Below are 24,923 nucleotides of genomic sequence, written 5' to 3' on the forward strand. Positions count from 1 at the left end.
AGTGATCACTTTAGATAAGCTATTACCAGCAGAAGAGTGGGGTGGGGGGGAGGTATTTTTTCATGCTTTGTGTATATAAAAAGATCTTCTACACTTTCCACAGGATGCATCCGATGAAGTGAGCTGTAGCTTACGAAAGCTTATGCTCAAACAAATTGGTTAGTCTCTAAGGTGCCACAAGTACTCCTTTTCTTTTTGTGGATACAGACTAACACTGCTGCTACTCTGAAACCTGGCACTGTATTCCATAGCTCAGAGGAGATAAAACACAGTGATCCATCAATACCAAGGCTGCAAATTGAGATCCACTCCAAAATATTTCACAAAGAAAAGATGCCATCCTAGAAAAGAACAGGGCAGCCAGAGTCCTGGAGTACTGTCATGCTGAAAGCTCCCAGGCCTAGTTTCCCGTGGTTTCTGTTGGCACACAAGATTACTGCTCTCTGGCAATATTTAGAAGATCTCTGGTCAGTTCCCCTCCATCTGTTGATACCTGGTTTCCCTGGCATATAGTCCTTGAAACAAGTTAATACAAATGGGAAAGGGTTGCTGTCTACTGATGACTTGTCAGATTGCTTCTTTCTCCTTTTGCAGTGCTACCAGACCATCAGTCTTTCACAGTCCCAAGCAAAGGTGTATATGATCCTTTGAAAGGACTTTTAGTAAAACATCAAGTTTACAGCACTGCTTCCCCTCCAAAGGATCTCTTTAGAAGGGCTATGGCAAAAAGGTTCAGAAGTAACTACTGATTTTTGGGGTGCCTCCATTTTAATGTGTCTGAATGGAGACACCTTGAAGCTAATATTCATAGGAGCTGTGCTGCGAAGTCAGTGGCAGCTGCAGGATTCAAAATCAGAATCCACCTTTAAAAATGTTGGACTAAACCTGTAAGCCCAAATATAGACCTCTGAAGAAGGCCAGGCTCCTCCCTGAGCTTCTGCCTCACCACATCTCCCTTCAAGCTTTGCCCCACCAACCAGGGAAATACGGAAACTAACTCCACTCTTGTTCTAATTCCACAGCTTTACATGCAACCACAGCATGGCTGACTCAGACTTTTTGGGGCTACCTTCTCTAGCTCTGTGGCACCTTGATGCTGTCTCCATTTTTGAGAGCTGCCTCATTGGTCAACACTCCACTCACAAGTAAACATCATTTTTTGTCAGCCTTACCACTAGACTCTCACAGTCTTCAGCCAGAGTTTATTTTATGGGCCTCCAGAGCTAGCATAAGAGTGACATCAACTCATTTTAGATCCCTTTGATGTCAGGTGTAGGGGCAGTGGTGCTGGAACAATTTTTATAGTGGGGTTGCTAAAGACGGAAACCATGTATTTGGGTTGTTATTACTACCTCAAGCCAGAGGCACCCCTAGTTCTAGCACCTATGTGTGGAGGGCAAGTTTGTAAGAGTAACTCTCTGATACTTTTGCAGTTACTGCTTGTTATGCCCTCACCCTCACTGCACAGGTTGATTCCAGATTCTCTGAATCCTTATGGCCCTATTTCCCCACTGCCTTGCACTTTGTGTAGTCATTTACACCCATGCAAAACAAGTGTAAAATATTCCTGTTCTCATTTTACACTCAGTTTGACTGACTTTGCACGGGTTAAAGTGACTACACAAGGTACAAAACAGTGAAGAATCAGGACCAATATCCCCACCACTTCTAATGGCAGGTCAAGAGGAAGAACTATAATTTAGCTTTCATCCTCAAAGTCCTCCACCAAAGTTGTCAAGTCCTCCAGTAAAAAGAAAGAAGTCAGGACTTGATATTCATAATGTAGAAAAAACACTCAAAACACACAGGACTTGAAAGCATTAAAACTACAACCATGTTTATACAACATAAAAGCGTGATAGAGGACAAAAGCACATATTCTTATGTTACTTGCTTAAAGGAATACTGTCAGCCTGAACTCAGTTAAAATCTCACAAAATAAGTTAAAGCTGGTTTCAGATACTACACCTGCCATTTTGCACCGCACATGCCAAAGTTTGTGGTTTTACAATTGCATTTTCCTATTTTTAAAAATGCTCTTTCCCCCTTTTGTAAAAACTAGCACAAACAACAGGGGGAAATGACTAAGGTACTAATTCTGCATACATAAATGCTTAATTTTGAGCATGAGTACTCCCTCTGAATTCACCCTCTTCAATGTGACACTATTCACGTGCTTAAAATAAAGCATATGCATAAGTGTTTGAGTGAACAGGGTCTGTCAAAGAAAACACCCGGTATTTTGTTGTTGTTTGTTTGTCTAACTGCTTTCAGTTATAGCACTCGTGATACTTGTATCTTCTCCCTTTAAATTGCAGTTCACATTTTAATGCTTAGGGGAATTTAGATGACTTACTGTTGCCACTAGATAACTACCATATATTTTCAGGAATTCAACATGTTGTGAATAAAAAATATAATTTAAAGTGCACACTAAAGCCCTGATCCTGCAAGCACTTAGGCACATGCTTAACTTTAAGCATATGAATAAATCCTGTTTACCTCAATGGGACTACTCACATGTTTAAAGTTAAGCATGTGCCTAGGTGTTTGCAAGATCAGGATCTAAAAGCTGTAAACAAGTATTATATATATATCATAGTATTAATTAGGGAATATATTTATTTATATATATACTACTATAATATATATTACATATTATATATATTTATTAGTAGTAGTATTAATAAAAATAATGATAATTTTAATTTATTAGGCCTCTGCAAGAAAAAGTTACAGAGTCTAAAATGTATTGTATTTTGGAATTATATGTGTAATAAAATATTTAAAAGTAGTCTTACTGAGATGAAAAGAAAGATATAAAGACCTGGTTAAAAAAAAAAATAAAGCCACAACAGAATTTTAGTCTACAATCAAAACAAAGGGATATCTTTTTGTTGTTATGTTACTATATATAGACTTAGCTTGATAACCAGTGGAATGTATATGTGTTATATTAATCAAAGGAGAAGTTCATTCCTAGTGGACAGAGCACTGGACTGGGACTCAGGAAACCTGTGCTCTGTTTCTGGTTCTACTATTGGCCTGCTGGGTGGCCTTGGGTAAGTTATTACATCACTCAGTTTCCCCATCTGTAAAATGCAAATGACATTGACCACCTTTGTAAAGTGTGTTGAGATCTACCAAACAAAAGTGCTATACAAGAACTAAGTATTATTATTATTTATTATTCCATAACAGTGGTCATATGCAATGAAAAATTCTGCCTGGATGCAATAAAAGAGAATTGCAAAGGAAAAGTAATCAATCATTTTATTAAAAGGCAGCTAAATTCAAAGTGCATTCTATTGATGATTCCAGAAAACACTCTTACCAAAAACAAACAAAATGCTACATATTCAGTTCCACATCAAAATGTGCTGTTGACTTCAGTGGTTACAGGAATGGGCTCTATCTGGTTTATCTGAAGAATATTTTTGGATGTTGTAGGCACTTGGGTTAAAAAGGAGGTGATCCATTTAACTCTGAGGGGAAATATATGAACATTTTTAATAAATACCACTTTAAAGTAAAATCAATCATTCTGAAAGGTACCTAATTTTCCTCACTAGGAGATGAAGTCTTCTATCTATCCGCACAACAAGCACAGCACGCAAAACAGTAGTTCAAGCTTCCTCACCCCTTTCTGACAGAGTGCCCTCACAACTTTGACCTGGAGGTCTCTATAGATTATAAAAAGAAAAGGAGGACTTGTGGCACCTTAGAGGCTAACCAATTTATTAGAGCATAAGCTTTCGTGAGCTACAGCTCACTTCTTCAGATGCATATCGTGGAAACTGCAGCAGGCTTTATATATACACAGAGAATATGAAACAATACCTATTCCCACCCCACTGTCCTGCTGGTAATAGCTTATCTAAAGTGATTTCCAGCACAAATCCAGGTTTTCTCACCCTCCACCCCCCCACACAAATTCACTCTCCTGCTGGTGATAGCCCATCCAAAGTGATAACTCTTTACACAATGTGCATGACAATTAAGCTGGGCTATTTCCTGCATAAATCCAGGTTCTCACATCCCCCCCACCCCCATACACACACAAACTCACTCTCCTGCTGGTAATAGCTCATCCAAACTGACCACTCTTCAAGTTAAAATCCAAGTTAAACTTGAAGAGTGGTCAGTTTGGATGAGCTATTACCAGCAGGAGAGTGAGTTTGTGTGTGTATGGGGGTGGGGGGGATGTGAGAACCTGGATTTATGCAGGAAATAGCCCAGCTTAATTGTCATGCACATTGTGTAAAGAGTTATCACTTTGGATGGGCTATCACCAGCAGGAGAGTGAATTTGTGTGGGGGGGTGGAGGGTGAGAAAACCTGGATTTGTGCTGGAAATCACTTTAGATAAGCTATTACCAGCAGGACAGTGGGGTGGGAATAGGTATTGTTTCATATTCTCTGTGTATATATAAAGCCTGCTGCAGTTTCCACGATATGCATCTGAAGAAGTGAGCTGTAGCTCACGAAAGCTTATGCTCTAATAAATTGGTTAGTCTCTAAGGTGCCACAAGTCCTCCTTTTCTTTTTGCGAATACAGACTAACACGGCTGTTACTCTGAAACCTATAGATTATAAAGTAGTTCCATCTCCATGGCTATTCAATCATTGTCCACTTTGCTAAACTACCAAGAAGGATGCCAGCTGGTATTAGAATGATACCATCAACTCCTTTCACACTGGCCACCACAAGACTGGTTAGATAGTAAGTTTAAATCACTACAGATCTGGGCTGGGTTTGAACTGGTGACCCAGAGGTAAAAAGCACTGTATCCCATAACTCCTTGAGTCATTCAGCCTCCCTGTACTTGTAACTCTTAATGCAAACCTTATTCCTAAGGTTAATTTAATACCTTTGTTCAAGCAGGTTCCAGTTGGCTGCAAGTTATGCCGCTTCTGATGCAGTTGGAACTTCAGGAGCTCCAGAGGTGGATCAGGCAAGGGCATGCTTTTAGAACAGTACCTGATTCACTTAATTAAGAGGGCTTTGTGGCCATAACTGCTGTGGCCTACCATTCCCTGACACAATGAACCCCCAGAAAGAAAAGGATCCCAGGCATCTTTTTCGAAATTGACAAGAAGCCTCACAGAGATTATGAACTCAGATGACCCTTCTGAAACTTCAGAGAGTTCATGTTCAGAAGTTCTGACTCTGACACCTCTCAAAGGGACAATAAAAAGACACTAGAGAGGTACACTGCTATATGTAGGTTTGTCACTAGAAAGACACGGGTTTTCTCTCAATATTGAACACTGAAGTTCTAAACCTAGTGCATAAAGAGTGTGTGACAGATCCAGCATGAAGAATTTTGAAAGGAGATTTTACTAATGCATTTTGAAAATCTTGCCCAGACCTTGTCTTTTCAGAAATATGCCCTCATTTGTACATTTCACAGTGACCTTAAATCCACAGCGTCTATAAGGTTTCTTTGCATTTTGGCTTTGGAGTGCTTCTAAGACAGAGGTGGGATTGTCCAGTGGTTTGGACACTAGCCTAAGAGTTAAAAGACCTGGGTTTAAGTCCCTCATCTGGCACAGATATCCTGTGTGACCATAGGCAAGTCACTTACCTCTCTGTGCTTCAGTTCATCTGCATATGAGGATAATAGTACTTCTCTATTGAAGATAAATATATTAAAGATTGTGAAGTACTCAGATACTGTGGTAATGGGGCAGAGGGACACTTAATAAGTACATAAGATAGTCTTATTGTGTCTCACATTTGAGCACTGAGGACTGAAAGACTCCACCCTCTGAATAAAGAAAAGGAGGACTTGTGGCACCTTAGTGACTAACAAATTTATTTGAGCATAAGCTGTCGTGAGCTACAGCTCACTTCATTGGATTTATGCTCAAATAAATTTCTCCTTTTAAAGTACTCCTTTTCTTTTTGCGGATACAGACTAACACGGCTGCTACTCTGCACCCTCTGAATGTCTTCCTTTTCCATCTTCCCTATTTTTCCATCTGCTCCTTATAACTATATAATATAACTATGTTAAAAGTTTACTGTATATGTATCTTGAAGTGAATTTAAGTGTGAAATGTGCTAGATTTACAGACTTGGGGCTTTAAATCATCTACCCATGGAACAGATATAGCATATGCAGCAGCACACAACTTGTCCATACTAGCCTGGCAGTCTGCATCAAAACTGATTTGGAGGATCTATAGTATATAGTTAATACCAGGTAGTTTAACACCCATCTTTGGCTACTCTTCTGATATTGCCAATAAGAGGGCAATTAGGATTTTCTTATACTTTCTTTCTTAGAGAAGTATAAGAATTAGATAAGTTAATGGAGGATAGGTCCATCGATGGCTATTACCCAAGATGGTCAGGGATGCTCTGGGTGTGCCTAAGGCTCTGACTGCCAGAAACTTAGGGACTGCCAGGAACTGGATGATAGGGGATGGATCATGCAATAATTGCCCCGTTCTGTTCTTTTTCTCTGAAGCATCTGGCACCGGCCACTGTCAGAACACAGGATACTGGGATAGCTAGAGTATTGGTCTGGCCCAGTATGGCCATTCTTATGAAATTCTCTCTCTTGCCCTAAAGTTTAAACAGGAGACATTGAGAGACACCCACACATCAAAATATTCCTCTAGTGGTTGGAGCACTCTTCTGAGAGGTGTGGGAGACTACTGTTCAAATCCTTTCTTCACCTTTAGGCAGAGAGTAGAACTAATGTGGGTCTCCCTAATAAGTGCGCTAACCAGTGGGCTAAAAGTTATAAGGTTGGCACCCTTTCCTTGCTTAGACTTTGAACAGGGCCAAATCCATGAGGTGTGCTCAGAGCATGCATGTCAGATCAGGCCCTGCAGGGAAGATATGGGAGGAATGCCCATTTTCCCACAGTTTGTGGATTGTGCTGGGTTTCGGAGGGAGATAGAACAGTGCGCATACCCAGAGGCAGAATCTTAGGCACCAAGGGAATGTTTACCTTGAAAATTTAGGAGCCAAGCGAGTTTAGGCACGTACAGGGAGTGGAAGTTTTGTGAATCGCAGTGAAGCCTAAAACTGAGACATAAGCACATAAATCTGTGGTTTAGGTATCTAAGTACCTTTGTGGATCTGGGCCTAAGGCCCCTATTCTGCAACGAGCACCACATGAACACAGGGTTCTGCCCACATGAAGCTTATTGCAGGACCAGAACCTAAGTAAAAGCTGAACTAAAACTTCAGGATTTGGACCTTAAGTATTGCAGTCCATAGAGCTAGTTTTAGTATTTATTTGTGGCAGTAACACAAGGAACCTACAGGCCTGTATCCTGTAAGACATTGGCTTTAGCACTAAGCATAAGGCTTGAGGTCTATGAACTTTCGGACACATAAATGGCCCAGTTGTCATCCCTAAGTTTTGGGGAACTGGGAATAGAGTGTTTAAGGGGGAAGTTTGTACAGAACAACACCAGGCAACCACAAGAATATGAACAAACACCAGTTTTTGGATATTTTAGGATAGGATCCTCTGCAGATGTCTGACCACAAGAGTACCATGGCAACAAAGTGACAGATATAATGATAAATTGAGTTTATTAATATACTAACCTATAGAAGAAGGGCACCTCAACATTAGTAGGGTGAGGAAATACAGATAAAGAAGAGGGAAGAAACCTCTACTGAATATGCATTGGCATAGTGGTGTCAGCATAACATATTATAAAAGTTGTATCCCAGCCTGCGTACAAGAGGAGAGAGTGATGTACCCCTTGGGAGGTGCCAGGATGTTGGCCACTGGTGATGATGAGGAAGGTGATGAGGAAGATAATGGTTAATATTTCAAGTTTTTCTGCAAGGCATAGTGAATATATGGCTGTTCAGATGTGCATTCTTTATTTTCTCTCTTTACCTTGCGGGGTCAGAATTTTTGTGACTTTGCTAAATGTATTAATAAACTATTATAAATACAGAAGGGTTCCTAAATCTGTTGCAGCTGTGCACATTGTGATTTCCAACTGAACAGTAAGTTTAATAACACTGGGCCTGATCTTGGGACAAGAACTTGTCAAACTTCAGAATGATAACTAGGAATTCTTAAGTAATCAATATAATTAATACACAATCCATAGATCAGGCTACAGTATAGACATCCTGTTACACTGTTTTACTGTGAATTAACCTTGGAAACTGGGGTATATAATGAGTCACATTTTATCCTGGCTGTGTGTAACAGTGGGCTAGGCCATACTTGCACGGAGGCCCTCAGTAACTTACTCTGTAAAATTGGAATAATCATGTATAACTATCTAATAGCAGTGTTCTAAAGTTTCGTTAACATTTGTAAGGTCCATTACAGTCCTGGGAAGGAAGGTGTTATAGAACTGCACAATATAATCATCACTTGATGATAACCTGTCTGTTCATCCCTTTGGGGCACCAGCCAGTGGCCACTGTCAGAGGACAGGATACTGGGCTTGATGGACCTTTGGTCTGACCCAGTATGGCTGTTCTTATGTTCTGTTCTTATAATTATATAAGTAAAAACAGGGACTGTAATTGGCCCTGAAGAGTGACAAAAGATAGCAACACAATCATACAGAATGGCTATCTGTTGAGATAAGAAAAGGAGTACTTGTGGCACCTTAGAGACTAACCAATTTATTTGAGCATAAGCTTTTGTGAGCTACAGCTCACTTCATGGGATGCATAAAGATGAATCCGATGAAGTGAGCTGTAGTTCACGAAAGCTTATGCGCAAATAAATTGGTTAGTCTCTAAGGTGCCACAAGTACTCCTTTTCTTTTTGTGAATACAGACTAACACGGCTGCTACTCTGAAACCTGTTGAGATAAGGTGGCAACACTATGCCACCAGGAAGTGACAATCTGGTGACATCTTGCTGATGTGCTACCACATGGTATGTGCACAGAGATCTTTTCTATCAACCTCCCATAACAGTGGTGACAGGGTGACATGCTCTAGCAAAGCAGCGGGATGATGTTGCCCATGCAGGGACCTGACGTAGTGGCTGATGTCGTAGAATGTGGTAAGATGACGTCAGGACAACGTGCCTTTAGGGCTTCTTTTGCCCTTGGAACAGTCCCACACAGGCCTTCCATGGGGATTTCCGGCAAAGACTACAGATCCCGGCATGCCCTGCGGCCCGCCCGCCCGCGGAGCGCAAGCCACGTTGGGGCACGTAGGCGCTGCGTCTGCTCCCTGCCTGAGCGAAGTTTCCAGTAGGCGGCGCCATTTGCTTCCCCTTCTCCCCTGCGAGCGGAAGCGCGGGCGGTCCCTGGCCCCTGCCCCGCCCCCTGAGCGCAGTGGTGCGTTCGCGGTCTCGGGGAAGATGGCGCTGGAGGCGCGGCGGATGGAGCAGGATGCGGAGGACGGGGAGATCTCGGACTCGGACTCCGACATGCCGGCCGGCGTCTCGGCCAGGGGCCCCGCGCAGGTGAGGGGAGGCCCCGGGGGCTCGGCCGTCCCCCTGGCAGGGACCCCGCCGGGGCTCCTGACCCAGCCCCGGCTTCCCGCCGCTGCTGCTGCTTGGCGGCCGGGGCGGGCCTCAGGGCGGGAGACACCCGCGCGGTGCTGGGGGAGCCCGAGGGAACGCGCCGCCCCGAGGAAATGCCCCGTGCCCGGCCCCTCCCCTGCCGGGGCGGTGCTGAGATGCTGCCGGGATGGGGCCGGGAGAGGTGGGCTGGGAGCAGCCCCATTGACAAACCGCTACCCCCCCCCCCCGGGCATATTTCTAGTGCGGTCCTGGTGTGTGGCACAGTGAGCCTGTGTCCCTGGCCGGGAGGGACCTGCTGTTGCTGTCCTTTGGGGGGAGGAGGGTGGGAGGCGAGCAGTGGGATTTGTTGTTAGGAATTGCTGGGTGTTTCTCTTCGGAAGAGATATTGTATGAGCCTAGTTAGTGTTTTTCTTATCAGATAGGTACTGTCGTCCCGTGAAACATGAGTAACCCCCACCCGTTTGTCTAATTGCTGCTTTTCCTCTACCCCCGTTTGCCAGCGCACGTGTTGTTGGCTTTTAATGGTTGGCTCTGCTGTATTGTCTCTTATGGTTTCAGAAACAGAACAGCAACCGAAAATGTTTGGAAAGGACATGTCATGACAGCAGTTACTTCTTTCTGAATTTAAGCTATGTCTCTTTTTTGTGTTTAAGCCTTTACCTGCTGAAGAGAGACTGCACTTAATTAGCTTTCAAACTTTTTTTAGTAAATACTGATTTTCATGTGTATATTATCAGATCATATGAGAAATATATGGTGGTAGAAGTGCAGAAAAGAACTGAATAGGATAACAGAGTGTACTAAATTGAAGATATAATAAGGATTTTTATTCTCTCTTGGTACAGATATATGTAGTTTTGTCTTGAGATGTGCACCAGGAAAGGAGCATGTAAACTACAGATGCATTTTTAATGCTTACGGCTATGCTCACCATGTTTTTTCCAAAATCTTGTGCTATCAAATAGCCCTTTAATTCAAAGCAGTTATGTATTTTATACAGTGGTAAGACAAGCTAAAGAATCTCTACTTCTGTTGCTTTTTGCCAGAAAATAATGGAGGAATGTTACTGAAAGAGTGTGTGGGTTAAAGAGAGGAATATATTCATCTAAATATGGAGGGACAAAATATTATTTTAAAGATTATCTTGTTTTTTAGGAGCTCTTGTTTTGATCATTTTTGAAAGAACTGGAATTATCTGTAAAGGATGCTAATTTTACAATGGTGGCAGCAGTATGTCTTGTGATGTGCCTGTGACTAGGAACAAGAACTGGGTTATATTATCTATTCTTTACAGATACCTCGTGTAACCTTGAAGATGTCTCAGTTTACCCATCTGAAATGGAGAATCATCAGTGGGTATTCTGAATGAGACTTGGTGTCAGTAGGGTGCTCTGAAGTTCTCGGATGAAAGTTCTAGTTAAAAGTAGAGTATAGCTAGTCTAGTTTTAAAATTATTCACACATATGAATCAGAATAAATTAGTCTATTATTGAATCTAATTGTAATCAAATCGTCAAGGTAGTATTTTTAAAAGGAAAGCTAATTGAATTAATACAAAATGACTTTGCCATTTCAGAAACCACATGATGGCAACTGTTCCACCAAACCTTTCCAGACCTCCATTTCATCCTGTGCACCAAGCGTTCCTTATCGAACAGCCAATGGTGTGGACTCAAGTGATGAGAGCTTCTCTGATTCTGATGATGATGCTTCTATGTGGAAACGGAAACGACAAAAATGTTTTAACCTCCCTCCTGCTAAACCAGAGCCTTTTCAGTTTGGCCAGAGTCACCAGAAGCAAACTGTCGTAGGGGGTAAGAAGATCAACAATATTTGGGGTGCAGTGCTTCAGGAACAAAATCAAGATGCAGTGGCCACTGAACTTGGAATTTTAGGAATGGAGGGTAATATTGACAAGAGTAGGCAGTCTGAGACTTACAATTATTTATTGGCTAAAAAGCTGATGAAAGAAACTGACCAAGATGTAGAGATATTAGACAAAGAGCTAGATGAATATATGCAGGATGACAAAAAAACAGTGTCAAAGGAGGAAGAAAATGGACAAGGACTTCTCAAACGGAAACGGCCTGTCAAGGACAGACTGGGTGAAAGACTAGAAATGAATTATAAAGGGATGTACGAGATTACTGAAGAAGATTCTGAGGAAAAAGTGGCAGAGGAAATTTCTTATCGGTGAGATCTTATGTTCCTTCGTCCATTAGGTTATGTAAAAGTTACTGAAGGGAAGAATAAGACTGTGTTCTTGTTGAATGCTTGACTGTTTTAGGTGGCCATGTTAAACTACAAGATAGGGGGTTGAATGGCTTGTTCAGGTTCCCAGAATCCTGAAACCTTAATGCAGTATTATTGGTGGGGCTGGTAGCACCACTTTTTATTAAGGTTGCCCAACTCTTCCCATTATGAGACCCTGTTTTCGGTTGGTTAAAGTTTGTCAACTTCATAAACATTTCAACTTGAATTTTCCACGCAAGGTGTCAACCTGAGGCTGAAATTTTTTTTTTTAAACGTCAGCCAAAAGTGTTCAGCCATTTCTCAGAATGAGGCTAGGGGTGTTAAGGAAAAGTTAGCACATGTGACTCCATTTTGGTTTGGGGCCCACCATTGTTTAAATGCCAGCACATCATACACCAGGAGGAGTAATCTTTAGATATTGAATCCCTGTGAAAATCCTCCTCCTTGTCTCCAGCCTGCCTTGACTCCCAGTATCTGGTTTTTGTCAGTCTCTAACTCCCTGTCTCTTGGCCTTGATGTGAGGCCTCCCATCCTGATAATAAAAGTTACTGATGCATGGCTTTAGGACCATGCTGTGTAATTAACATACTGGTATAGCACGAGGAATGCACCAAGCAGGGATAAGTGGTAGATAAGACAAGGGTTTGTTTATTGGCTAAGGTTTCCGATGCACGAGGGCAACATGCTTTGCTAAAAGGTATATAACCTTTGTATAATCTGCATTCAGTGTCCCCTCCTGGCTAGCAGGGGGGCACCACGCTCGAGCGTAATAAACTTAGTGTCTTTTGGAAACTCTGCAGTTGTGGACTTTGTTTCTGTGTCTCAGCCTAGATTCGAACTGTGCGTGTCCTACCAGGTGTAATTCGTAGCACTTGTGTGCGTGTCCTATCAGGTGTAATTCGCAGCACTTGTGTGCGTGTCCTACAAGGTGTAATTCGTAACAGGGGAAAAAATACATTTTGCTCATGTTGAAAAATTGTGGAAACCTTTTAATTAAATAGCTCTAGTGCCTTCACCCACATATGCTTCAGAGCAGGTACTTTAAATTTGCCATGGGGAGCATCATTTGTTTCAGACGTGTCTTTTGCCATCCTTGGGAAAACCTGCCCAAATTTGGCTAAGTTACAGCTCTTCAAAAAATTGCAGTTCACAAATGCTCAGTAGAGATTTAATTTTAGTAGCTAAATGCCCTCAAAGATCCTGTCTGCGCTGGGCATGCTCCAGCCCAGGAATGAGCAGGACTTTCCCTGCAATTGCCACTCTGGGCTTCTCTGAGCTGTGCCTATGCCAGGTCCAGCATTTGAGTTGGGAGCCTGTCTCTCCTGTGCTCTTAAAGATTCATCCCTGCTGGTCCCAGGCAGCATGGAGGAGGAAGACACCCGATTTGAATGCAACTGAGCCTGGAGGTGAGCGAGGACTGGCTGGGTAATGAGATTGGGAGCCAGAGATAATGGTATGGGGAGACTGGGACTGAGGACCAGTTGTGGGGAAATGAGGCAGCAAAGAGGAGGGAACTCAGACTGGGATAAGAAACCTGATGAGTAAAGACTGGAACTGGCTAGTGAAGAAAATGGAACTGTGATGAGGCCCAAGGGATGGGGAAAAGACAGGATTGGGACAGGGACAGGTCAAAAGGGATGGAGTAGAAGGGATAAAGCATAGGGGACAACCTACTACTGCTCTGATACTCCCTTAGCTCAAGTGGCAGAGGTCTGTGCTGTGGATCTAAAGGTTTTGACACTGCTGATGAGCATTGTGGGTGTCAATATTATGCCATATATTGAATTTCAGGGTTTTTTCAGTTTGCCTTTTTTAAAACCTAGGCAATTACACAAACTGTTAGAAGAATATTAAATTTGTAAATTCATGCACTCAGAAAATAGTGTCGATGCCAATACCAGGGTTCTTGTGCAACTTTATTTCAGGCCCCATTCTATGTATGCATCATAATACAGTCTTTAATTGCATGACAACATACTATTTTTCCCTTAGTGAGCACTGTCAATCCTATGCACTGAATGAGGCAGGTGTCCTGTGGGGGCGAAAATAGTATGTGATTATGTAATTATCATACAAAATTATTTGTATTATGCATACAAAATTGCTGAGACAGTCTTAATTCTGGCATTTCCTAACTTTTGAGGGTTTGACTTTGCAAACTTAACAACATTCTTTTAACGTTTTAGTGTGTAATAGTAGATAGTTTGCATAAACTTACCATTGTGGAAAGTAACAAAAACCAAAACTGATACAGACAATAACATTTGTATACAAAAATGTACACTAATTATTGCCATTGCCTGTTCTTACTAAATATCTTCTGTTCCTCTGAATTTTGAAAAATTATAGTACAGTAAAATGAATTCTAGTTAACTAAAGCTTATCTCCTACAAACAGTAGCATTCATAACATTACTCATTTGAGTTGCCCCATTTAAGTCATATGCTTAATTTTACTCATGTAAGAAATCTCATTGACTTGGGGGGGATTGCTTTTTTTAGGCTTCGAGAACCAAAGAAAGATTTGATAGCCCGAATAGTGAAAATAATTGGAAATAAGAAAGCTATTGAACTGCTTATGGAAACAGCTGAAGTGGAACAAAATGGTGGACTCTTCATAATGGTAAGAAAAAAGGTTCTTTGCAATCTATCTTCATACTAAATACTATTGCAGTGCTTTCAAAAATTTTCTCAGATTCAAACTCAGTCCTCACCATAGCCTTCTTTCCCATCCCTTTTCCATTTGATCCATGAAAACAGTCAACAAGTAAACATTTAAATAGATCATGCTTACATATAAGTAGACTTGGCCAAATAGCAGTTTTTGTTATAATTTTGACTATTTATTTTTAGGTGCTTTTTTTTTCTTTCAATGTAAATTTTTGCAGTTGTGGGAAATTATGGGGGTGTTAGACCACGGGGGCGGAGGGGGAGGATGTCAGACAATAATGATTTAGACATTGAGTTAAAAAAATTAGCTTTAGAACAGTTAAAATTGTCATCACATTTCAAATTGTCAACATCACATTTCAAAGTGTACAAAGTAAATATCCTTAAATCAAACTACTAAGTTCTCAAGGAACATTTTTCTTTCTTTGCCCATCTAAATTTCAGTTATGAATGGAAATATTTTTTGTGGGTTTGTGCGTGTAAGATGAAATTGACATTTCCATCATTTACAGATAAAAATCTAATCCTTAAGAGCCAACATATGAAGTGTAATCAGGCTTTAGCGTAAACACTGCATTGAAATAAATGGAGATGAGAGTTCACATCTCTTAGCAATTGTTTCAGGCAGTCAGCAGACTCAGGAAGACAATACTGGGATGTTGTCCTCATAAACACGAGGACTAAGTAACTTTTTATTTTTATAATGAAAGCTTTAGATTACTCCGGGGGGGCGGTTTCTGCTAAAAAAAAAAAATTAAAAATTCTGCACACAATAATTTAAAATTCTGCAAAAATCGGCATATTTTATTTGTCAAAATAACACAATATAATCATATCAGTTTCAATTATTTTGGTAATTTATTGCAAAATACCTATCAGCAAGTATGTCTAACAATACAGACCAAAAAAAAATGAGGAAATGTGTTTTTGACAGATTCCTTATAAGCATATTAAAACAGAACCTTGAGTAATTAATTTAAACTACAATACAGAAATGTGTTCCCCGCACCCCTCAGTGCAAAGGCTTGGGGGAGTCGAGAGTAATGAAGGAGCTGAGGGAGAGGAAAGGAGTCTGAGAGTGAACCTGGAAGGTTGTTGGGTGTGGGTGAGAGTAGTACAGAACAGTTTCTTTTTGGGGGAGGAGGGCTTGTTAGGGAGTTTGGGAGCATCCCCCATGTAGACCCTGGCTGACATTGAGCCTCTCCTATTCAGCCAGGCACATTTGCCCTTGTCCCCATGTGTCCCTGCACCTCATGTGGCTCTGGAGCCCCACCCCCACTCAGCCTCTGGTTCAATGCTGTCACCCCACTAGCTCCTGAGCCTGCATCCCATTCTGTCCCTTCCAGCTAGCCCTTCTGAACCCTAGTCTGTGATCCCTGCAGCACCCCACTCTGCCTCCTAACTTGGCTCCATAGGCAGGCTGCTGTGATTAAAGCAGGTGGCTGCTAGATGTTATTGCCATTCAGCTGCTGTTCTGGCACCACAGCAGCCTCTGGTGGGCAAAAGGCAGAACTGCAGCACTTCTTGGGCAGAATGTATTTTCTGCAGGGGAGAATTCTGCACTGGACATGAATTCTTTGTGTGTGCAGTGATGCAGACTTCCCCCAGGAGTATTAGATTCTATAGTATCTGAGTCTACCACATAGGCCACGAAATACATTAAGCAGGTTGGGAGTTGGATAGCACTATCCTACATAAAAGTTTAATCCGCATACCACTAGATGACAAGTTGACAGGTTCAACATATGGCTTAGGCTTACTCCCAAGTACAAATTTCTGAATGTAGTTTCAGTAATTCTTCCCTGCTTTGCTGCCTAAGTTTTCGTAGTAAAGGGAAGGAAACTTGTAAATTTCACTTTACAGTACCATAGCAGCTACAGACTTACAGCTTGTTTGCATGCCTGTGATGAGAGGAGTTACAGATGACTGATTTGTTGGGAACAGACCCTGCTAAGTATAGGCTTTCTTCTTGGCTGTGGGTTATCAAAGTTTGTAAAACAACGGAGCTTTGGGAAGAGCATAATATATTTAATCATATATTTCTGGCAACCACTCTTGATAATGAGACGTAACCTATTTGTATCTAAACATTCCAGTTCATGATCTCGTCTTAAGAAGAAATGCTACCTTAAAGGATTAAAGCATTTGCCAGCTCAATTGAAAAGAAAGAATGTAACTTCTAACGGTACTTACTCCTCGTACTCGTCTGACAATAAATTCTTTTGTGCACATGCCACAGAAGTATTTTTGACAACACCTAAAGAACATCTCGTAGTTGCTGCTAGTTTCTGTGTTAGGGTTGTATGCACAGTCAGAGTGATAAGTGTATATTGTCTCCAGTTATTTTTCTTAAAATGATTAAAGGTAAATGCACTAGAACAAATTTTAGTATTAGTATTGATATTTGGGTTGTTCCTGTTCTTTATTTATTTGAAAAAATTGGCCTCTTTAATGATGTAGTGTTTAGGTGTTTAAACAGTATAAAGGAAAGAGTAAATTTTGTTATTGTTAGCACTATATCAGGTCTCAACGTTCAGCTCCATTCATGCTCTAGTATGACACCATTGCAACATGCCGCTGTTGATGTTACCTCAACCACTGAACTTAACTGGAACATGGAACTACTGTTTAGGGAGGAAGGTTTCAGAAGTGTTTTTAACATCTATCATACCTCTTGAGACAAAAATGCTGACTTTGCTAAAATTAAGCATTTGAGTTGCTAAATAAAAGGACACTACAGAACCTGATAAGTGAGATTTTAGAAAGTAATGTGCTGAAGTAACTGCTCACATTCCCATTACAGAAAACCATTGAAAGGATCTGAACATCTACTTTCTTAGACTGTTATGGTCTTTGAAAAATATAAGTAGTTATGACAGAACTTAGAATCCTATGAGTTAAATGATTATATATATATATATATATATAAAAAAATAATGATCATATAAATGATCAACTGCCTGCTGCTTCCTCCCCTCCACCTCACAGACTTATATGAGTAGTTTGACTCTTAACGCCCATCCATGAAATATGATTACCACACTATGGACCATCTCTCATTCATTATTGAAAAGTCAACTCCCTACCTCCAATCGGCCCAGGATACCATCCTCCATTACCCACTTGTTAAATTTTCAAACAGGCATCTTCATGCTTTCTCCCATGCTGCCCCTCACTCTTGGGAGAAGCTCCCCGTAAAGATCTGCAAAACTAACTCATTATCCACCTTAAAACTCTCCTTTGCTCTGAGGCCTACAAAAAATTTGGCAATGGTTAAGTTGCAGGTGTACTGGGACCACTGCCTATCATGCTTCTAAATAGTATTTTGTTGTTTCCTTGTATTCCCCTGTCTGTATGCATCAATTGTCTTGCATCTTATATTTCGATTGCAAGCTCATTGGGGAAGGAATTCTTTTTTCTCCCCTGTGTTTGTACAGCACCAAGCATATTGGGGTCTGGTTCATGATTGCAACTGCTAGGTGCTATGGTAATACAAATTAATAATAATCATCATAATACCTGAATAGGTGAATTGACAGCTGGTGTGATCTGATACACCAATTCTTGCCTCTTGACTGGTGCTTAAAGCTTTAAATGAAGTTTTAAAAAAAAATCTCATAACTCACCTGTCCAATTATACAGTGTCCAATAGGTCCTTTGGCCACTTTTGATAGATGAAGCTCAAAAAAGAAACTCTTCAGGGTTGGAACTGTCTTTGTAATATGCTTGTGCAGCACCTAGCACAGTTGGGCCTGGGTCTCTGGATGCTACCTCAGTACAGCACCTAGCACGTGCGGTCATAGTACTTAACTGGGGCTCCTAGGCACTACCAAAATAGTATTTTTATTATTTATATTTTGTAAAGAAAAGAGTTGCTCCAATAAAAAATTAAGGGAAATTTTAGATTTCTTAAATGACAATTATTTTGAATCTGTTTTAGACTTTTCGTTATGAATAATTTATTTTTCCCTTATGCAGAATGGTAGTAGAAGAAGAACGCCAGGAGGAGTTTATTTAAATCTGCTGAAGAATACACCCAGCATTACTGGAGAGCAAATCAAGGTAAACATGTTAGATTTTAAATCATAATGACTAAAGTACATGAAATCCTTTTTTGAAGAACTAATCATTTTTAGAGTGCTTTTTTTAAAGGGAGGAGGGTTAAACTAACATGAAAACTTTCATTGTGTATTAAGGGTGCAAAGTCAAGGCCTCAAAAGTTAGTGAATGTCAGTCTCCTTAATTCAGCTGCTTACAGTGTATATGTGTAATGACTATGGGTCTATTTAAATTGCAGAGAAATCGCACACTTTTTGCTGGTTGGTCATGGCATAAATAGCAAGTTTTGCAGATATTTTCATACAGTATATGTACCAAAATACTGTACTGTACTACTGTTACATTTGTAAGTGGCCAGCTCTGAAGGCAGTGCTGTTGCCGCCAGCAGCAGCACAGAAGGGTAGCAATACCATGACCCCCACCTACAACAGCCTTGTAGACCACCCCACCCCTGCAACCCTCATTTGGTTTAGGATCCCCAGTTTGAGAAATGCTGGTCTCCCCCATGAAATCTGTATAGTATAAGGTAAAAGTACACAAAACACTACATGTCATGGGGAGACCAGATTTCATGGTCCATGATGTCTTTTCATGGCCAAGATTTTGATATGGCCCTACTTATAACACAGCCTTTAATTATACAATCACATACTATTTTTTTCCACAGAACTCCAGCCTCACTTAGTGCACAGAATGGACAGTACTCATTTAATGAACAGCGGTTCAGTATTTAGTTTTCTCCTCATTGTTCAGTGCGTGGCCACATGGCTTATTTACTACACATTGTTCGAATCCTACTTTAAGACAATTGTTAATTTCCTTATGGAGTTTTTTTTATGGCCTCATCACTGTAGCATTGAGTGCTTTTCAAATATTATTTTCAAACACCTCCTCAGATGAGGGGGGATATTAGTCCCATTTAACTGATGGAGAGCTGAGGCAGAAAGAATACGGTCAAAAGAATCCACTAATTTTGGGTGTCCAATTTTGAGACACCTAGGACTTGATTTTTTGGAGTTCTTAGCATTGTATAGCACTTCCTATGTTCAAAACACAGCTCCCAGTGACTTCACTTGCATCTGTGAGTCTTCAGCATACCTGCAAATCAGACCTAGGCTCATTTTCTGCGTTCCTGACTTGAGAGGAACACATAAGTGACCACCTATGAAAGCTTTGGTTTAAGTGATTTGCCCGTTACACAGGAACTCTGTGGTAGAGGCAGGGATGGAATCCAGTTCTGCAGAGCAGCAGTCAACTGCCTTAACCTTGAGACCATCCTTTGTCTTCCTGCAGTTCCCTGCCTCTTTTTCTACACCCCTTCCAACTGCAACAAGTGCAGCAGGGATACTACAGGCAACAGCTTCCTTCACTGCACAACCCTGATTCCTCCTCAGAGCATGCTCCATCCAATGCACTGAATGAGGCAAGGGTATTGTGATAAAAATAGTATATAATCATGTAATCAAAGAGTATATTAGGACGCATATCTAGAAGAGCCCCAGAAATAGTCACACAAGTGACCTTAGTAGCTATCTTTCAAGTGCGTGACTTTACAAACTTAATTATGTTCTTATGTAATTTTGTGTGCAATTTCCTAGGTTTAAAAAAAAAGCAAACTAAAAAAACCCCCAAATTTATCGTGCAGTATATTGACACCAACTCATCAGGAGTGTCAGAACTTTAAAATCCACAGACCTCTGCAATATGACCTAACAAAATAAATGGTAACAGTAGTAGATTGTCATCCTATCTGGACCAGTACTAGAAAAGAACAAAACATATATTTTGGCCATTAGGCTTCACAAATATTTATTGACAGCAGAACAATAAAGGGTTCCATTCCAGATTCTATAGGGAAGTGTTCTGTTCTCTAGTGGTCACAATCCTTCAACTCCTCCTCCGCCACAAAACCTGACCCCATTTGCTCCTGTCTCCTCCAACCTGTCTTCATGCCAGTCTTGGATCGTATTCCCTCACCCCATCCCACACTCTTTCCCGGGTCTCATCCCAGATCTAATGTCAGTCTTTACGTGTAACTGGTCCCAGTTTACACCCTTCTCCCCCTCCAGTCTTCTCATGCCAGTTCCAGCCTACCACTCTAGCCTCTACAACTGAGCCCTAGGCTCTGCTGGCTCTCTCTCTGTCTCATTTTCTATAAAGTTTGATCACCAGTGAAATAATTAATAGTCTTGATGTTTTAAACTGTCCTATTTAGGTTTCTGTGTTAACACCCTGTTTGAAATAACTGGAGCAGTTCACTTCTATTTAAAGCTGCTGTTTCACCCTTTCTGCAGATTCATGCAGACAGTCTTGCAGTAGCTAACATTTAGTTCATATTTTCAAGGTTATTTTTCAACCCATATGAATTAGTGACTTTAAAATAAAACACATATATTTTGGCGCACAGTTATATGGCAATTTGAAAACGATGGGCAGCTGTCAAATATTTTTCAAAAAATTTATTTATTCTCTTTCTGTTTTTGTCTTTGTAATCAGAATCTTAAGGAGGGTCACTGAGGTTGCTTAATCAGGGCAAACTGCAAAGAACAGGGCAGATGATCCCCCAAACTGGTGGTTATTCTAATACTTAGATTCACTAAGCCAGCAACAGAACAACTTCTACAACACCTTACTGGTTACACAGAAGCCAGAAATACAGCTCCCTTAAAGCAACCCAGCCTTGGACTCCCACCCAGACAGCCAAGTCAAATATGATGAGGATTACTGAAAATCTTGTTCATTATATAAAAGGTTCTTCCGGTCCCAAAGGATTGGACACATTGCCAACCAGGTCAATGAATATTTCAGATCTTACCCAAAGACACACTCACAACCAATTCTTATTAACTAAACTAAAATTTATTAAAAAAGAAGAGAGTATTGGTTTAAAAGATCATTATACATGCAGATATGAATAGAGTTCTAAGTGCAGTTTCACAGTAGAGATGGTGAGCTTTAGAGCTGCAGAGTGTCCTTTAAGCATTAGTTCCATAGGTTATAGTCCAATATCAAGGTGACTGACTGGAATTGGAGACCTTAGTCTTGTGACTCAGACCTCCCTGACAAAGCTTAAGCAGAGCTGAGATAATAGGTTCTTTTATCTCAGATAAAATCTCATTCTGAGATAATGAGTTCTTTTCATAGTTCTCTGTCAGCCTCTTGACAGCAGGTATTCTTTGGGTAAAACATTGTGGCTTTAAGTAAAACCTCCTATTTCCTATGTATTTACAGGTAACTAGTTGCATTCATTAGCATAAGGTAATTATCCATTAAGCAAACTTATAGACAGTTTACTACAAACTTCAAAAAGAAATATAGACAATGATATTATTACACCCAAGTTCCATCTAAATGTCCCCTTTTTGATCTCTGAATCAATAGACTATAGTAACAGGAGCGGTTTGGTTACATTGTTAACCTCTAGATTGGTAACCATAGACTACTACAATCACTTTCTTCTTCCAATTCTCTAATAATACAAGTTTACATTTCAAATCTCTAGTCTATTTAACATGGATTTGTTAGGTATTTATAAGGAATAGCCCCGATTACCATTTATATACTTTTCTAATATGTCTTTCAAGGTTGAATTTGGGTCACTTAGCCTGCTAGTTGCTTAACCCTTTCTGGCTTAGTGGCAGTTATTATTTTAAAGATTAATAAAGGTAGTAATATTCATGACTATGTATGTAGTGCCTTTTCCACTTGGTTTTTTTTCCTTAGCAGTTATAAGGCAAACACTTGCATAATCAGCATATTAAATAAATATTTTCCTCTTCAAGGAAATCTTCTATGTTGAAAACCAGAAGGAGTATGAAAACAAAAAAGCTGCTAAAAAGAGGAGAATACAGGTTCTAGGAAAGAAGATGAAACAAGCTATTAAAGGGCTCAACCTTCAAGAGTATGATGATGCATCTCGAGAAACTTTTGCTAGTGACACAAATGAGGCCCTGGCTTCTTTGGATGATTTACAGGAAGGACATGGTGAAACAAAGCTGGATCCGGAGGATGCCATTGAAATTGATAATGCTCATGATCTGGAGATCTTTTAGTCATTAATGGACTGGATACGTAGGAGAACTAAATCTCTGACCCATTAAATCAGCCTTTTATATTATACTTCTCTGACTACTTGTTTTCAGAAATTGCACAAGTAAATATGATTGGAAATACTTGTATTTTGGAGGTAACTTGATATAATTAGCTAAATATAAGTGCATAGTAGAGGCGTTACCTGTCCTATTTTATCTGTCTGGTCATTGTGTCCTTCAGAAGATGTTAAAATATTTTAGATAATTCTCTGTCATGCAAAATCTGTTGCCGATGATTTTCACTTAGTTGGCAAATTTGGGAATAAACTCAGGGCTAGTGTTTAAACAATAAACCATATTTAATCTGTCAAAGCTAAAAAGTCATACTCCAGCAGGTGCTGCTTCTAAATCTAATGGGTGGGAAAAAGCATTTTGATAATATAAAATACATATTGATATTAAAAGTCCTATATTTTTAATATGGCAAAGTACTGAGAAATATTTTTTATAGGACTAAAAGTCCTGTAAAACCACCTCTGGTGGGTTTGCTCAAAAGCAACTAGGTTACTCTGCGGTCTTCACTCACTTAGGTAACAACCTATTTTCTCAAAGTAATCAATGGTGGGTAGTACATTAGGCGTAACTTTATAAAAGGCTCAGGTCCCTCCCATTTCTTATGACGACGAACTGAGCTGGCTACCTTTTTTGTATACAGTTTTGCAATATTTGGGACATAAGTCATTCAAACCATTGTTCTGAATGTCTATTGATCATGACTGATCTTTTTGCTGAATGGGTCAGATGCTAATTTGAGATTTCCTTCAAGGATTTGTCTGCTCCACATTCTGTATGCATGCGGAAACAAAAGTGTTAGGTTAAAATTTTTGCATGATTTTTACCTTTACAATATTCAGAGAATGTGTAGAGAGATTTGAGCACAGGACTGTCAGGAATTTTGAGTTCTAATCCCATCTGTCACCTTGCCTTCTGTTTCATTTTTTTCCCATCTGTAAAATGGGGATAATACCTACCAAGATCACAAAGGAGTTGTGAGGGGAACTTAGTTAATGTTGGTAAAGTACTTTGAAGATGGTACTTGGTATAAGTGCTGAGCATTCTTTTTGTTTGGAATATAGCAGAAGAACTTGAGTGTGCTAGATTGTTCATGCAGCACTAACATATGACATCTTAATGTTACTTAGAGTTGGGTGTTCTGTGAATGGAACACACATTAGTTTTCAGTCTAAAATGTTTCCAAAACAAAAAGCCTGATCCTGTAACTTTTGCCCATCTAAAACTTCCATTACTTTCAGGAGAATACAAGAGCAATAGAAAAACAATATACAGTAGCATCCATATGCAATTCTGTTTAAAATGGTTAAATTCAACACATTCCAAAATATCTGAAGCTTAGGAAAAAAATCTTTCGGAAGAGTATCCATAAATTTGATCATCCTTCAACAGTAGTGACTTGTGGAAGTGTGTTTTGTATCTACTGAAAAGGTATGGCTGTTCTCAATTATTTAATTTTTAAAAGAATGAGAAATTTAGCATCCTCAGGACTTGTGTCCTCTGTTGCTACACTTTGCTGTTTAAATTTATAGAGCCCCTGTTAGCAAAAAGTGAGTTAAGTGGCTGTATACCATACCCAAAATTATATGAACTTTTACCAGCCATAATAGTGAAGTAGGAAAAAGATGAATGGAGTAGTTTAAAATCACTTAGAAACACATTTGCCTGACCTATAGCAAATAACATAACGACACTGCATTTGTGAGATCTATCTAGGAGAAGAGAGGTGAAGTTTCCCATATTTGGCTCAGTTTACAGCTGTAGAGTGCAAAAAATAAAATAAAGATTACAGCTTTAAATTTTTTTGGTGCTTCTTGTGACTTTCTTAAAAGTTTTTCCAGGTATTAACTGCACAAAGCAATATGATCATCTGTAAAAACATGAGAGCAATTTTTTTTACTGCTGAAAAACTAACCTGGGCTAGGTATTAATATGGGGATGAGCTATCTTCCCTAGTGTGGCTTTAAGCTGATATTAATTACCTAACAATTTGTGCTCAGGCGGTGCTTAATTTGTAATGAAAGAGGTGCAAGGGCTCAAGCAATTTTTTTACTTTCATAAGTGAGGCAGCAAGCTCAGAGGGGGGCTATGACTGGCCAAGCCTAGAGGTGCGAGGCTCAGCGCCGGCACAAACGAAGTACTGTGCCCAGGTCACTTAAGAGAACCAGTATCTTTGGCACGATGGCGATGACGCCGAGCACAAGTTCCCTCACTGCAATGAACCAAAAACGGGGTTAATCACTTTAACCCTTCCCCTGCACATTCTCCCCTGTTTGTATCTCCCTTTAAACCTTAACTCCCACGGGTCCCTTCCGCCTGACGAGCGTCCTGGGAAACGTACTAGTTCAGGGAACACTTAGG

General features: G+C 40.2%; 1 protein-coding gene across 1 annotated transcript; it reads left to right on the forward strand.

Annotated features, from left to right (window-relative positions):
- Positions 1–9,081: 9,081 nt before the first annotated feature.
- On the forward strand, positions 9,082–24,365 carry PHAX (phosphorylated adaptor for RNA export). The gene is given in 6 exon segments (XM_073344851.2): positions 9,082–9,150; positions 9,152–9,418; positions 11,055–11,671; positions 14,233–14,353; positions 18,379–18,462; positions 22,242–24,365. Coding segments are annotated over 6 exon segments (1,428 nt in total). The 3' UTR covers positions 22,512–24,365.
- Positions 24,366–24,923: the final 558 nt, after the last annotated feature.

Source organism: Lepidochelys kempii, chromosome 5 (assembly GCF_965140285.1).
Source record: "Lepidochelys kempii isolate rLepKem1 chromosome 5, rLepKem1.hap1, whole genome shotgun sequence".
NCBI classification, from domain to species: domain Eukaryota; kingdom Metazoa; phylum Chordata; order Testudines; family Cheloniidae; genus Lepidochelys; species Lepidochelys kempii.